This window comes from Engraulis encrasicolus, chromosome 15 (genome assembly GCF_034702125.1).
Source record: "Engraulis encrasicolus isolate BLACKSEA-1 chromosome 15, IST_EnEncr_1.0, whole genome shotgun sequence".
NCBI classification, from domain to species: domain Eukaryota; kingdom Metazoa; phylum Chordata; class Actinopteri; order Clupeiformes; family Engraulidae; genus Engraulis; species Engraulis encrasicolus.
The window spans coordinates 10,426,184-10,441,311 of NC_085871.1; the positions used below are offsets into that span (position 1 = coordinate 10,426,184).

The window sequence follows — 15,128 nt, forward strand, 5'->3', positions numbered from 1 at the left end:
ATGAACCCTGACAGATCCTTCACCCCTGCTATGTTCAAGAGGAACTTCATGAACCACTGAGTAAGAAAAGTTTATACAAATTAGGCATTTAAAAATGTGCGTATACCCTCCCATTGTTTGTAAAGTACTTTCAGGTCAGATATAGAATTATGTGGTCTGCACTGTTGGTGTATCAAGAAGTATGCAATGTGGTCTGCAGCACTGTGTGTGTGTCAAGAAGTATTCAATTAAATTAGGTATTACATTGTGTATTAGTGTTTTGCCGAATGTGTCATGCACTGCAAGTCTTTAGATTGTTCCGTCTTGCTCCAATGTCTCTGCAGCTCACATGTAAATATAACATGGTCTTTTGACTCTGAGGAAGGCGCAGGTGCGCCGAAACGTCAGTCATTTTGTGCACCAAAATAAAAAACCTCTAAAAAAGTTGCTGAGTGCTCCAGTCATCTCTGGGTCTAGTCACTGTGAAGTAGCCCAGCTTGTCTTTATAACATGGTCTTTGTTCTTCCCTCCTCATGCAGGTGATGTACGACTTCACGCTCTTCTGCATGTGCGGCTTGGCCGAGTGGGTAGCCACCCTGAAAGGCAGCCGACATCTGGAGCAGGACACCTGCGAGGAGCTCATCATCCTCAAGACTAAGGCCCTATACCGTCAGGCTGCCACCAAGCCAGGGGAAGCAGGGGCCAGCCAGAAATGTTATAGTAGCCCCCTGCTTCCAGCAACCCAGCTCTTCTCCTCTCAGCAATCCAGCTCTCCTCCTCAAACTTCCCCCCCGGCCCAGTCAACAACAACCAGCAAACCTCAACAATCAAAGACTAGCATCTACCCTATCCAAGCCCCCCGCCACCATCATGGACATAGTCTGATTGTGTAGATGTGTGCCCCCATAGCAATGATGTGCAGTGTGAGCGAAGTACACATTCAGACTAGCAGCACTGACATAGACAAAGGCATAAATACACACAGTGTCACTTGTCAGTGGAAGGGGGGCAGCGCTCAGAATCTACACATGAAGTGACACACTTGAAGAAGAAATGTTGCTGTTGGAGATGTCATGTTGACCCCTCTTGCAAGCTTGAATTGCTTCTTCAATGAATTTTGGTTAGCGAGCCACATTACAAGTCCAAAGGCATTGGCTGGGATGTCCGTATGAAATTCCCTCCAAGTGGATGTGCTCGTGAGACCCACAAGGTACTTCACTGTATCGGGATGCACGACAGCTCATCATCCTCCCCCCAGTAGAGGAACAAGTTAGTCAAAACCAGCTCATCTGATGGGTGCAATCTTCCCATGTTGCATCATGCCAAGATCGAGTGGGAGGTGTCGCGGTGGTTTATGGCTGGGCACAGGTTTGCTTTGATTGACAGCCTCCATCGTTTCTCGCTGCGTGGTGAGTAAAAAGCCAATGTAACATTCATGTTAACATTAATATCTTTAACCTAAGAGAACACCCTTAAAATACTGTACTTTCAGTGTCACGTTGTATGAATACGGAGTCTCTCTCTCTCTCTCTCTCTCTCTCTCTCTCTCTCTCTCTCTCTGTCTCTGTTTTTATATAGCTCCAGCTTGGCATGGTCACTACAGTGGTCTTCCTGACCATGCAGTTGGTCATCTGCATCTTCTCTGTGATAGATGAGAGGAGGAATGGATGCATGGGCTCCTCTCCCATGGCCATTGGCTTCTGTCACCATGGCACACCCCATGAGAGTGAGTGTCACACACATACACTTGCATTGCTCCCTCTCTCTCATAGCATATAAACAGGTGTGTCATAAATAGGGGGACAACATTGGACCAGGTACAGTGTGAATAATAAGCATTTCATCCCTTTCTGATTTAGTTGGTTTGCGTACTAATAAAGACACGAGTAGTCTGTCATTTTCTTTTTAAAATTATTTTTTTATGGGCTTTTTCGCCTTTCTTTCAGATAGGACGGTGAAGAGTGGCAGGAAGCGAAGACTGAGAGAGACGGGGTAGGGATGGCAAATGAGCCAGGCCGGATTCGAACCCTGGGTGCAACCCTTGCAATGTGCTTGCAATGTGCATCACAGCGCCCTGAATAGTCATTTTCATGGTAGGTGTATTCTAACATGCAGAGACAAAATCTCAAAAAGAAAATGCAGAAATTAACTTCAAAGAATACATATTAAGTCATATTTCATTGAGGGAAAGAAGTATTTGACCCCCTTTCAGCTATTAACACATTGATTAACTGCTGTAGTGCTGTGCCATGGTTGCCATCCATCCATGCATGCTACTGTTTACATAGCAATGCTAGCTTCACCAACAGTAGCAGCCAGCTTCTCCTGTTCACTACAGCGTCAATTTCATCATGGGGGTGATAAAAGAACAGAATGAAGAATCCAACTTATCTGGTTGCCGATCAAATCCGAGGTAAGGGTGATAATCCGATCACAGTTCACAATGTGTAGGATCTGCCCAAGGACAATTGCATTGTCCCCCCAGAAGGTGTGCTCAGCCGGACTCGATGTGAAAGTGTTGTCTTCTGTTGCCTAATTATTGTGTGAAGCATACTATAAAGCACCATAGAGTGGACACTGACTGTAGCCTACTATAGCACTAAGTAAACAACATACAAACACGATTCTTGTGTTTAAAAAGATGGCAGCATTGCAGACAAGGTGTACACAGACAGGGAAAGGGGTGCAACAGTTCCTGACAGTAGGCTTACAGTTATCAACAAGGCCGACAGGCGGACAACAGATGCGTCCCTCTATGCCAGTTCCAACTATGCCATTTTTCCCCCCAAACGGCCCCTGGCCTCCTCCTAGCCTGTCAACGCCCCCCGAGGATGTACTTTTTGTTTATTGGTCATCATGGACACTCCAAATATTGTGGCAGGCAGCAAGGCAGCAAAATGGCGAGACATGGCTTTATTTTTTGCAGTTTAGGGTATAATAAGCTTATCATCATTCTTGGATTTGGAAAAGAACCATAGGCTATGATTTGAAATTTCACATAGCCTAGATGAAGTAGGCTACATTACAAATTACCAGACATTTATTATTAGGCCTAACAACCTTTAGTGTCACGCCATTTCAGCATTATGTGCATGTGGGAAAGAATCTAAACATCGACAAATAATAAATAAATAAAACCGTTTGGGTGAATCATGCGCTTATGGGTTGACCCTTGTGATTAGGTCTGGTGTTAACCAGGCAACGCATTTTGTAACGTGAAACTCAATTACCCAGAATGCTGCACGTGAGCTCTCTACCCGGGTGATTCTGGAAAACAAACATGGCGGCAACTCGCTTTACTACCTTAATAATGTGTTAATCCGACGCTAGATTTCTTAACTGATGAAAATCGAAGGCAGAAATCAACATTGTAGTGTCTAAATATGAGGTCGATTGGTCTATTTGTGGCGTACATCACGATCGGCTGAGTTGTTGGCCTCACGTTTGTCAGTTAGCCTGTGGCTAGGCTACTTTTCGCCAACGTTAGCATCCGGTTTAGTATAGAAAGGCTATGCTTGCACGCATTCGCTCCGGTCCAAAATGGCAAGTCTGCCGCCTTGTGGCCACAGGAAGGAACAATTTAAAGAAAGCGTTTCAGACGGACAACAATTGAATGAAAGCGTTTCAGACGGACAACAATTGAATGAAAGCGTTTCAGACGGACGGACGGACGGACAGACAGACCCTCTTATAGAGATGCTGGACGCATCTAAAAATATTCTTGGGTTGGCGCCGATCCTGGCGTTGTGATTAAAATGTCCAGATGATGACAAAAACTTTTGACTGCCATCTATGCCTGTTCTACTCATCACAGAGCTCCCAAAATCACACACAATACGCATTGAAGTGTGTAGTTATGAAAAATACAATAAAAACTCAAAAACGGGTTTTCCCGTTTTGGAAGCCAACGCATGGGAAGTAAAAATGGGTTTTCCCGTGATTTGGTAGTCAATGTGTTAAGAGTTCTGGCCCCACAGACCTGATGGGCACTTTCAACAACTTGTCATCTGAATTGAAGACTCATGTAAATGGTCACCAGCACCATATCAATCAGACTCCAAACTAGTGTAGGTACCTTCAGTCAATGGAGAACACTCCCACCTCTGTCCAAAACAGGACTAAAACTGTGTGAATATGAAGTGACACATTAATCAAGGACCAGATTTGAAATGTCAGGCTAAATATCTACTTAAATCATGTGAGTCGATAAAGTACATTTTAAGATCAGTTTATATTAATAGTGTAGATATTTAGCATATTTAGCAACCCACTTCAACCATTGTCCTTGTGTAGTGTGTTGATGGGAATTTTCACATTATTAAGCAATTCTTTGACAGTGATGAGCTGCCTTCTCCATTCATTTACATTTCTCAGGTCTGCCTCCAAATAATGGCTGCCAGGATTGTCATGAAAAAGGGGATGGGGTCACCTCAAATCTAATGTTCTATCTCTATGGGAAGCACATTAAGGTCATGAAGTGGCCTAGACGGTCTCCAGACATGTTGTACCCTACAGTAATTGTGTGCTGTGAACTAAAGCACCCATTTGCCAAGCTACAGCCACTACATCTTAATGATTTACAGATGATCTGCAAAGAAAAGACAAAATTCCTTAACGATATGTGTGCAAATGTAGTCATCAACTAAACAAAACGTCTGACCTCTGTCCTAGAGAGCAAGGGCTTTTCCAACTAGTACTTTGAGGGAAAGAAGTATTCGACCCCTGTAGCCAATGAAATACAAAGACGACAAATGTTATTTATATACAGTATTCTTTGATATTCTTTAATCTTATTTTCCAGGGGTTTCTTATTGATATTCTGTCTCTCTGTGTTAGTCCATAACTTTAATAGTAAGTGTATTCTGATCATGCCTTTATTTGATCCCTTGCTCTCTTTGGTGGTTTGTCAACTGTATTATTCTCACTGTGGAAGGGCCCCCCACAGGGATTTGGTTTTACGTAAGCCTGTTAGTAATATAAAGGGCTCCATTAGAGCTGTTTGAACATAGGGAATTTTGTGCTCCACCCTTGTACAAGAACATACCTTCACAAGAATTTACTTTAGTGTGATTTAGCTTGATTTCTGTGACACCTGCGCAGGTAGAACCCTGAAACGTCTGCTCTGCTGTCAGAATGTGAGAACCTGCTCTCACCCTTGAACTGTTCTATTTGGGGCCACACGCGCTGATTTCTCAACACCACATCTAGTGTGAAAATATCTTGCTTCCTTACTTTTTTACGTTTGTTTCAGATGTTCTACACTGGAGCTGCAATGAACCCTGCCAGAGCCTTCACCCCTGCTATGTTCAAGACGAACTTCATGAATCACGGGGTAAGAAAAAATATATACATTCAAAACATGCTTATACCCTCTCATTGTTTGTAAACTACTTTCAGGTCATATGTAGATGTATGTGGTCTGCACTGTTTGTGTGTAAAGAAGTATTCAATTAAATTAGGTATTACATTGTGTATTGGTGTTTTGCAGAATGTGCCGTGCACTGCATGTCTTAAGATTGTTCTGTCTTGCACCGATGTCTCTGAATATGGTATCTGTTCTGCCCTCCTCCTGTAGGTGCACTGGGTGGGTCCCATGATCTGTGGTGGTATGTGCGCAGTCATGTATGACTTCATGCTCTTCCCCAGTATTTGTGGCCTGGCCACCCTGAAAGGCAGCCAGCCTCTGGAGCACCTGAGGGGAGCCCATCAAGTTCAAGACCCAGACACTATACCGTAAGGCTGCCACCAAGCCAGGGGAAGCAGGGGCCAGCCAGTATTGTTATAGTAGCCCCTTACTTCCAGCAACCCAGCTCTTCTCCTCCCAACGACCCAGCTCTTCTCCTCACAGCGACCCAGCTCCTCTTCTCACAGCAACCCTGCTCTTCTCCTCCCAACAACCCAGCTCTTTTCCTCCCAACGACCCAGCTCTTCTCCTCACAGCGACCCAACTCTTCTCCTCTGCTCCTGCTCTTCTCCTCCCAACAACCCAGATCTTCTCCTCCCAACAACTCTCCTGTTCTCCTCCCAACAACCCAGCTCTTCTCCTCCAACCTCCCCTCCACTCAGTCACCAACAACCCGCAACCCCCAACAATCAGACTAACATCTGCCCTATCCAAGCCGTGATATCGAAATTGTGATTTCAATTGTAATGATGGCAATAGTGACCTGGCTTCGAGCGTCCTTGAAGCCAGAACATGCTGACAGGCTGGTGTTGAACATACTGACAGGCTGCATCTTGTATCATTATTACAATTCAGTTTTATTTTGTCCATCCCGTATATAAGTTATTCTTGGTTATATTTCATTTTGTTATAATTTAAAAGAATATTCTGCAAAAAATCAATACCGGTAATCGTGACTAATAATCGTGATTCTGAGTTTTACCCAAATAATCGTGATTATGACTTTTTCCATAATCGTGCAGCCCTAGTATGCATGTATGTATCTGTGTACTTCGCTAATACTAATTCTAACCATGGCCACAGAGGGCACGTGTGCACTGAAATGGCAAAAAACAGACCTACGAACAAACCAACTAACCCAAGACAGGGGGGGGCAGAATTTAAATTAATGATAGGGATGAGCTAGAACATTCAACTTGGATATACATATTTTTTTTACATTACATTTGCTTACTGGCATGATCTCAACAGTTTTGTTTTTCAATTCATTTTATTTTCTACAATACAAGATGTGGATACACGTGTTTGTGTGTGTGTAAAGGACTGAATGGTCACTGCAGCTTTTTATTTTGGGTTTACATCATTACAAAGTGTGTGTGTGTGTGTGTGTGTGTGTGTGCGTGCGTGCGTGCGTGCGTGCGTGCGTGCGTGCGCGCGCGCGCCAGTGCCAAGTGTGTGTATGTGAGAGAGTGTGGGCCAGTGCAAAGTGTGTGTGTGTGTGTGTGAGAGAGAGAGTGTGGGCAAGTGCAAAGTGTGTGTGTGTGTAGAATGTGTGTGGTGTGTAGAACGTGTGTGGACTGCTGCCACTTTTGGTGATGGTGTTCTAGACTTGGACTGTGCATTGTTCTGGACTGCAGTTGGGTGTTGTGCCTTCAGCTGACTTCGGGTGAGTACTGCATTGAATGTTTCCTCCTGCATTCTTGTTACAATGTCTCTTGCTTGTTTAGCAACGTATTTTACTGACTTCCTTGGTCACTGAAGGAACTGTGCACCACACTGTCATTTGGAACTTTCAGTTAGGTCTTCAGGACTGGCCTGATGCTGGCCTGCTATATTCACAGCACCTGGAGTCCATCACCAATCTCAGTCGTGCTGCTCTAGATATTGCCAACTCCCGGTTGCATAGAAGGTTTGGCATCCATAACTTTCACGCTGTATTGCACCAGAGATGGTCTGGCTGTGTACTTGGTGATGCCACTTCTTGACCTTTGTTCGGCAGTGCTTGTGGAAGTAGTTCTTCATTCGAACTGCAAGCACTGCCATGTACATCTTCACCTTGACACGGTCACCGTTGTGATCAAGAGGGTTCAGCTTGGCCTTGGCCTTGACCTCAACCATCCTCACGACGACACCATGGCTGCAGCTCCACTGCATGTGTAGAGTAGGGTAGAGTAGTGTAGAGTAGAAGCTTGGCTTAACAGCGCTCTTTTGATGTTTGTTCCTTCACTCGGTCTCCCAGCAAGTTCTGGCCGAGTCACATTTCTTTCTTCCTTCTTGGAGAACTTGATCTCCGCTGATGTCTGAGATTGGTGGGGAACTCTGGTTACTGTGGGCATGGTGGACGTAGTCACCCCGGGGGGCCAGTCCTGATGTCCTGGCTGAGCGTTCCTAATGGCAGTTGCGTGCGCGGTTCCTTCTGGCCAACAGGGTCAGTGGAATGCCTTACTGCGCAGGCGTGAGGCAGTGTCGCTGGAGTGCAGAGGAAGGCGTTCACTGCAGTGCTCACCCGGGCTCAGCTGGGTCCACTGCACCCAGTTGTGGTCTGGGACGGCGCATGGTCTGGATCATGGGCTCCGCTGCCAGCAGTGGCAGTGTTCAGCGTGTTTGAGAGAGGTTGTGGGCCTGTGTAAGTGGTTTGTGTGTGCCTGAATGTGTGTATAGCACATGTGTGTTTGTCTTTTGCATGCGTGTGTCTTTACTTGCGTGTGTATGTGTCTTTGCCTGTGTGTGTGTCTCTTTGCGTGTATGTGTGTGTCTTTGTGTGTGTGTGTGTGTGTGTCTGACTGAGACTGCATTTTCACTGCAGCTTTTATTTAATGTCACTATCAAATACCAAAGAATGCATGTGTTGGTATCATGCAGATGACCATTTGTCCAATTTGTATTACATTTGTTTCCCCCCAACTGTATTTATTTGCTATGATATTAAATTGGCTTTGACTTTTTGATGGGTCATGCTTTTTTTTCTTTTTTTGTGGTACAGAAATGCAGATAAAAGTTTTCAAAGACAACTGGGCTGAAGGGTGAATCTCTCAGCTAGTCCAAACACCACAGACTGGCATACCGTAATTATTTCCATTTTAAAAATTACATACATTTGAAGGGGAAAGATGAAAATCAATTTCTGGACATGGAACACTATGACTGACTGCACCACCTGGAGTTAAAAAAGGTAGTGACGCTACAGATTGTTGCTACCATCTCTGGTGACGCTCAGTGGCAAATTGCATCCAGTGCATATTAGATCACTTACCGTGTCTCATCTTTCAGTACATCTCTTCCCTGGTTTAATTAGAATGTCTCACTCCAGTCATTAATGTACAGCATTGCAAAGGATAAAATGTATTTGCTCCATCTAGTGGTTGTTTTGGGAGGAACAGGCCAAGGCGTTTTATCCCACTACACTGGCTTGACCAAAGAACCTCGACATTGTTTATAACCGTAGAGGAACAAAGAAAGGATCTGTCAAGTTGGCTTTTTTTCCTTTGGTGTTGCATATTCATGTTTGAGGATTCAGACTTCGCTGCTAATTTAGGGTGATCAGATTTTTGTAGTCTGAAACCGGGACACTTCGCGTGACTTAGGACTATTTGACAGGCGGGCCTGGGGGCCCTCCCCCAGGAAAAAAAATGTTTTGATGCATTTTCCTGCATTCTAATCAAATTTAGGGGGAGGAATGACAAATCGCAACTTACTCCTTCAGACTTTCTATACAAGAGCTAGCTGCCATTAATTGTGGCAGGTAAACATGCAATCTTTTCTATATATTTACCCCTGAGATATGTAGCGCAATGTAGCAGGTGGCCAAAACCGGGACATGTTTGTGTCCCGACAGAGGTTGCTCGGGACACCCAACTCCAAACCGGGACGTCTGGTCACCCATGCTAATTGAAACTGGCTGTTGCCAAATATGATCTTTTCATGAATATTTACGAAGTAATAAATTCATATTTATTTATGACCAAAGTACAGTAAGTTTAGCAGCTACAATTTATATTTCTGGAAATTCAAAATGGCGGAAATTGAGAAGCTCCACCTTTTTGTGTATGAAAACTGCAATTTTACCAATCATAGTGAATACTTAGAATTGAATGGTGGTGGTAACTATTCATGAAAGGTAGAATTTGTGAATGGGCATCATGGATTCTGGAAATAATTTACTAAAATATTACACAGTGCACCTTTAAGATATGCAAGGTTGCCCAGGTGTTAAATGTGGGCCTGTTCCCTGAGAGTGAACAGGGAGACAACACAATAACGGGTACTGCTCCCCTGCCTCACTGGAAGGTTTGCTTTGGCACAGAAATGGAACTCAAACTTCAGACTAGGTACTGAGCTCTGGTACTGAGCTAGGTTGGCTAAATTGCACCCACAGGCCATCCAGTTTGCAAATGAGAAAATGACTTTACAATTGAGCTTTTGCGAGATATTGAAATATAATGCTGTTGTCAGTAATGTCATCATGACTTATTACTTCCTGGTACAAGGCCACAAGCACAAGTGGAGGATGGAAGGTCAGATACTGGAACGCACACACAAATGTTTCTTTTTCATGAATATCGTCCTCCATGACCTCTATCTCTTGCTTAGTAGGCTACCAGCCATCATCCACCGCATTGATCCAAGGAAGGAAGCACAAGGAAATTGGTGAAAATTCCCTTTAAACGGACACTGTTAAAAAAAGGTACTACAACTATGCTGCTCATTGAAACTGGGCTGCCTATTGCCAAATTTGATATTTACATGAAAGTTTACTGAGTAATAAATATTTTCTAGTATGGTCCAAGTTTCATTTTTGCAGCTAAAAATGGCTATTTTTGGAAATTCAAAATGGTGGACCATGGAGAAGATCCCCCTTTTCATGTATGAAAAATGCAATTTTTCCAGATATAATGAATACTTAGAATTTGATTTTGATGGTAAGTATTCCTGAAAAAGGTAACATTAAAGGGACATTGTGAGATTTTTAGTTGTTTATTTCCAGAATTCATGCTGCCCATTCAGTAAAGGGAATTCCCTTTAAAGGTGCACTGTGTAGGATCTGGCCAGAGAAGGTATTGCAACTACCCTGCTCATTGAAACTGTGCTGCTTATTGTCAAACAAGATATTTTCATGAATATTTAATAAGTAATAAACCAATATTTACTAGTATGATGAAAGAACAGCACTTTTTGTAGCTAAAAATTGATATTTATTGAAATTCAAAATGGGGGACCATGGAGAAGATTGCCTTTTTCATGTATTTGCAATGTATTTTCCCAGTCATAATGAATACTTGGACTTGAACTTGATCACACACAAACCCAATTCTAAGTTATTTTATTTGTCACATACATATTATTTGTAGTGAAATGATGATGGGGTCATCTGCTCTGCGTCCAAACGAAGAAGGCCTAAAAACAAAAAAGGGGAAAAAAGACAATAAGAAATAAGTAATAAAAAACCCCGATTAATTAAAAAGATCACTGTTCAGCAGTTGCACTGCCTTGGGGTGAAAACTCTCCCAGCCATGTAAAAAATCTATTTCTCCACACCAATAAGCAATGACATCGTCCGTAACCAAAATCAGTCTTGGTGATGTGCGTTCTTTCAAAACATATTCCATGGCAATGTTAAATGACATCACACGTTATTTTTTGAAAAAAAATAATATTCTACCATTTATCCGTACCAACAAGCCACGACATTGTGTGTAACCAAAATGTATTTTGGTGATAACGAAAGGCACTCCAGACGTCCAGCCAGGGAAATAACAGAAAAGTAGAAGAATGAAAAGACATCATTGGCATGTGCAGAGCAGGCGTAGCATAGGCTACATATGCGCGGCAAGGGGAGCGTGTCTATGTTCCCAGCCCATTGGTCCCACAGCCCATTGGTCCCACATCATTAAGACTTTTAACATTCATTTTTAGGCCCATTGGTCCCACAGCTTATTACTACTGGCCCATGTTCCACCAGATTTCTAAGAATTTATTCAAATTTAGGCCCTATGTCCCATGGCAGGGAGAAAGGCATGTTCTCTTAGTTTACTCAAAAATGTGGGAACATTGAGTTGTGGAAAATGGGGCCGATATTTGAATAATTCCTTAAAAATGTGGGAACATGGAGCAGCAAGAATGAGCTGTGGGACCAATGGGCTGTGGGACCAACGGGCTGTGGGAACATAGAGCTGACCCCGCGACGGGAAGAGTATGGCCAGCCTCAAGCTTGATATCGGGACACCTCGTCGGCCGCTATTCCATACATGGTAAGCTATGTGACAATAACTGAAGTACCATCCAAAACTGGTCTGGCCCATTCGAAACAGAAATTCTGCCGCCGTGGCTGCCCTGTCAGGCGCACCCCCTTCCGAAAAAGGCCCTAGGGCCCCGACAACCTCTTTACCTAGGGCCCCCAAAATCGTAGAAACGGGCCTGGTATTAAGTGTATGCACACACAAGTTTAGTGCATTTACAGTTGAGGACGATATTATTAGCCCCCCTCCTGAAATTAGACATCTCTCTTGATTTCTCAGTGAGAAGGACCATTATGAACCGTTTCTGTTATTCTGGAAACAAATACACTGATGGAGATAATGTCCAATGAGTTGAATTTGGACTTTTCCATTTTCACAATGACTTTAAACAAAAAAAGGAAATGGCAAGGACAAAATTATTAGCCCCCTTATCATTAATAGTCAATAGAGTGCCATTTATGAACCAAAACTGACATCAGGCACTTTGATTAGTTGTTAACTATGTTGGCACATGCCCTACCAGAGATTTTGGCCCATTTTGTCATTGCAAATAGTTAACCTGGTCCAAATTGCTTGGATGTTGAGGATGGACATTCATTTTCACCACTCCTAAAAGACTATCTAAAGGATTGAGAGCTGAACCACAACATCATCATAGTTTTAGTAACCTTGAAGAACATTTGAAGGGTTTATTTGCAAAACGGTGTATCCATTTTTTGACTTTTGCATTTTATTATTGGAAATGACTGTTCAGAGGTCATCACCTATGTGTCAATTCTTACCATTCAGATATTTTGAGAACATACTTTTTTAACCTATATAAAATGCATTTTGCAATGCAATTCAATGGAATGCCCAAGACTAAAATATAAATTTCCCAACATTCTACAAAATGGAGATACACCGTTTTGCAAATAAAGCCTTCATGAACAATTTTGGATGAAAGTTTTGGGTTATTATCTTATTGAAAGATCCAGTGAAGATCTTAGCTTCCTCTATGAGCATATTTTTGCATGGTCACCTTCCACATTCTATCATAATCTTCTGTTTTTATGGTGCCGTACACCTAAACAAGGTTTCCTGTGGCTGAGGCTGCCACAGAATGATGCTTCCACTACAATGTTTAATTGTGGAAACCATGTTATAACGTTTTAAGGACTATCCCTTTCTTCACCTGACAGAAGCACAATTCATGCATCAAAGCAGGTGCAATTGAATCTCATCAGATGAAAGCAGAGACTTTCAAAACTCATTTTTGACTTTCAAATGTTCATAGGCAAAGCTCAATAACACTCTGATATGCACCGCCTTTAGTAAAAGGGTTCTTCTGTGATGATGGCCCCAAAGCCCAATATGATGACAAGCCCTAACAGCTGTCTTTCTTGAAATACAAACTCCAGGTGAGGCCAAGTCAATAACAATCATCTAGACAGGTGTCCAATGCTTCTTTGGTCTAATGAGACTAAGCAGTTTCCACAGTTACACATAGTGGTGGGGGCATCAAGTTTTTAGACTGTTATTCAGCCTCAGACACAGGGAGTCTGGGTCTGGATCTGGATTACTGGGTACTCCAACAACATTGTAACCCAAAGTAAACATTTAAATTAGTTCAGAGGTTCTTCAAGGACACTAAAACCATGATACTGGAATGACCCGCTCAAAGTCCAGTCCTCCATGCAATTTGGACCAGCTAGAACACTTTGCAGTGAAGAAATGGGCCAAAATCTCTAGTGGGGCATGTGCCAACCTAGGTAACAACTGATCAAAGTGCCTGTTGTCAGTTTTGATTCATAAATGGCGTCATATTGAACATTAATGATCAGAGGGCTAATCATTTTGTCCTTGTCATTTTTGCCCTTTTTGTTTAAACTCATTGTAACGATAGAAAAATGCAAATTCAACTCATTGGACATTATCTCCATCAGTGTATTTGTTTCCAGAATAACAGAAACGGTTCATAATGGTCATTCTCACTGAGAAATCAAGAGAAATGTCTAATTTCAGGAGGGAGGCTAATAATATCGTCCTCAACTGTAAAATTAATAAATAGATATTGAGTTTGGCCCACGACCAGATTTTGATTTCGGCCCTCAGTCAATAAGGCAGCCTCTGCTGCCTTAGCTCTACCTTACTGTGTTTTAGGCCCAATTCGAAACGGGAAGTAGTGACTCGATGACTCTCCTCCTACATAAACATGTCACTGATCAGATAGGTCAAGTTAGCTGATGAGGCAGCCGTTACGAACGGCACTAACGAGTGCGCCGCCTTGCGCATTTGATGTTACGGCGATTCTATGGCGGGAGTTACGTTCATCACGTTAGCGCTTAGCTTACGCATGCTATTTGAACGGTGAATGATCGTCAGACGGCGGAATCGTAAAATAGGCTATGAATAGATCTAGCGACAGCATATTTAGATACTACAATGTTGATTTATGCATTCGATTTTCAATATCTACATACATAAGTGTCAGAATAAAGAGTATGATAAGGTAGTAGCTTGGGTAGTAGCCATGTTTGTTTTTCAGGTTTCCGGTTGAGAGGGAGGTGGCGCACAGCATGTTGGGTACCAAGGCAGCGAAGTCAGCATCTGATGTATCCTCGAAATATTCTCATTACGCCCACAAATGCAGTCAACTGCCGAGAGAGGAAATAAAGCAATTTTTCGTTTCGATCCACACTTCATGACTCGATGTCCAGTTAGCTCACTGGAAGGACAGCTGCCTTCCCTGTTTCGAATTGGGCCCTAGTGTGCTTGTGTGTTTGTGTGCGTCTTGATGCGTGTGTTTTCCCTCTTGTCCTTGTCTAGTCTGTCTCTCCCTCCCTCCCATTGTCAGAGGCAATGATGTGGCAAGCCACGAAAATCAAATTGAGTGTCTCTGATGTGTGACAGAGAACCAATTAGTATAGGTCCATATGTAAGTTTTGGAACATTTCATGAAGAGTTTTCCATTTGGTGTTTATTTTACTTCTAGGACCTCCCCGAATGCAGATCCACCTGTTTCCATTTTTTTCGTTCAACATTTAGTGGCAAATTCAAGATGGCTGCCACTGTGTGTAGAAATTTCACCATTAATGCCGTTTTAAGGTTCAATTGAACTGTTTTATAATTCCAGGGCAACATTGAATAGAAAACAAATTATTTTCAATGTTTTCCTTCATTTTTTGTGGCAAAATCCAAGATGGCTGACATAATTTATGGCGAAATTGGCATATTTAATATTTTGAAGTCTATAAAGCCATTGTTGACTTGTTTTGGTAATATTTGTTACATGAATGTGAAGTCAGCCATTACATAAACTAAGCCCATTACAAAATCCAAGATGGAAGACATTTTGTTTAGCAAAATCAACATTAATGTTGCTTTCAGGTCTATAAATCAATAAATGATACTCTACTCTACTCTGACGCCATTCATTTGTGAATTCGAGCACAGAGGATTCCATGCTGGTCCAAATTATTGTTCCAACAACAATTGCTATGAGTCACTTCATGTACAGTAGGCCTACC

At 42.6% G+C, this 15,128-nt stretch overlaps 1 protein-coding gene across 2 annotated transcripts; it reads left to right on the forward strand.

Moving 5' to 3' along the window:
• Positions 1-1,974: 1,974 nt before the first annotated feature.
• Positions 1,975-5,739, forward strand: LOC134464435 (lens fiber major intrinsic protein-like). Of its 2 annotated transcripts, none has more exons than XM_063217881.1 (3): positions 1,975-2,072; positions 5,231-5,311; positions 5,555-5,739. In XM_063217881.1, exons 1-3 carry the CDS (start codon positions 2,070-2,072, stop codon positions 5,714-5,716), a joined length of 246 nt encoding a protein of 81 aa, XP_063073951.1. In that variant the 5' UTR covers positions 1,975-2,069; the 3' UTR covers positions 5,717-5,739. The 2 variants fall into 2 exon arrangements, with proteins under 2 accessions (XP_063073951.1, XP_063073952.1); XM_063217882.1 differs by lacking the exon at positions 1,975-2,072 and adding an exon at positions 2,325-2,392.
• Positions 5,740-15,128: the final 9,389 nt, after the last annotated feature.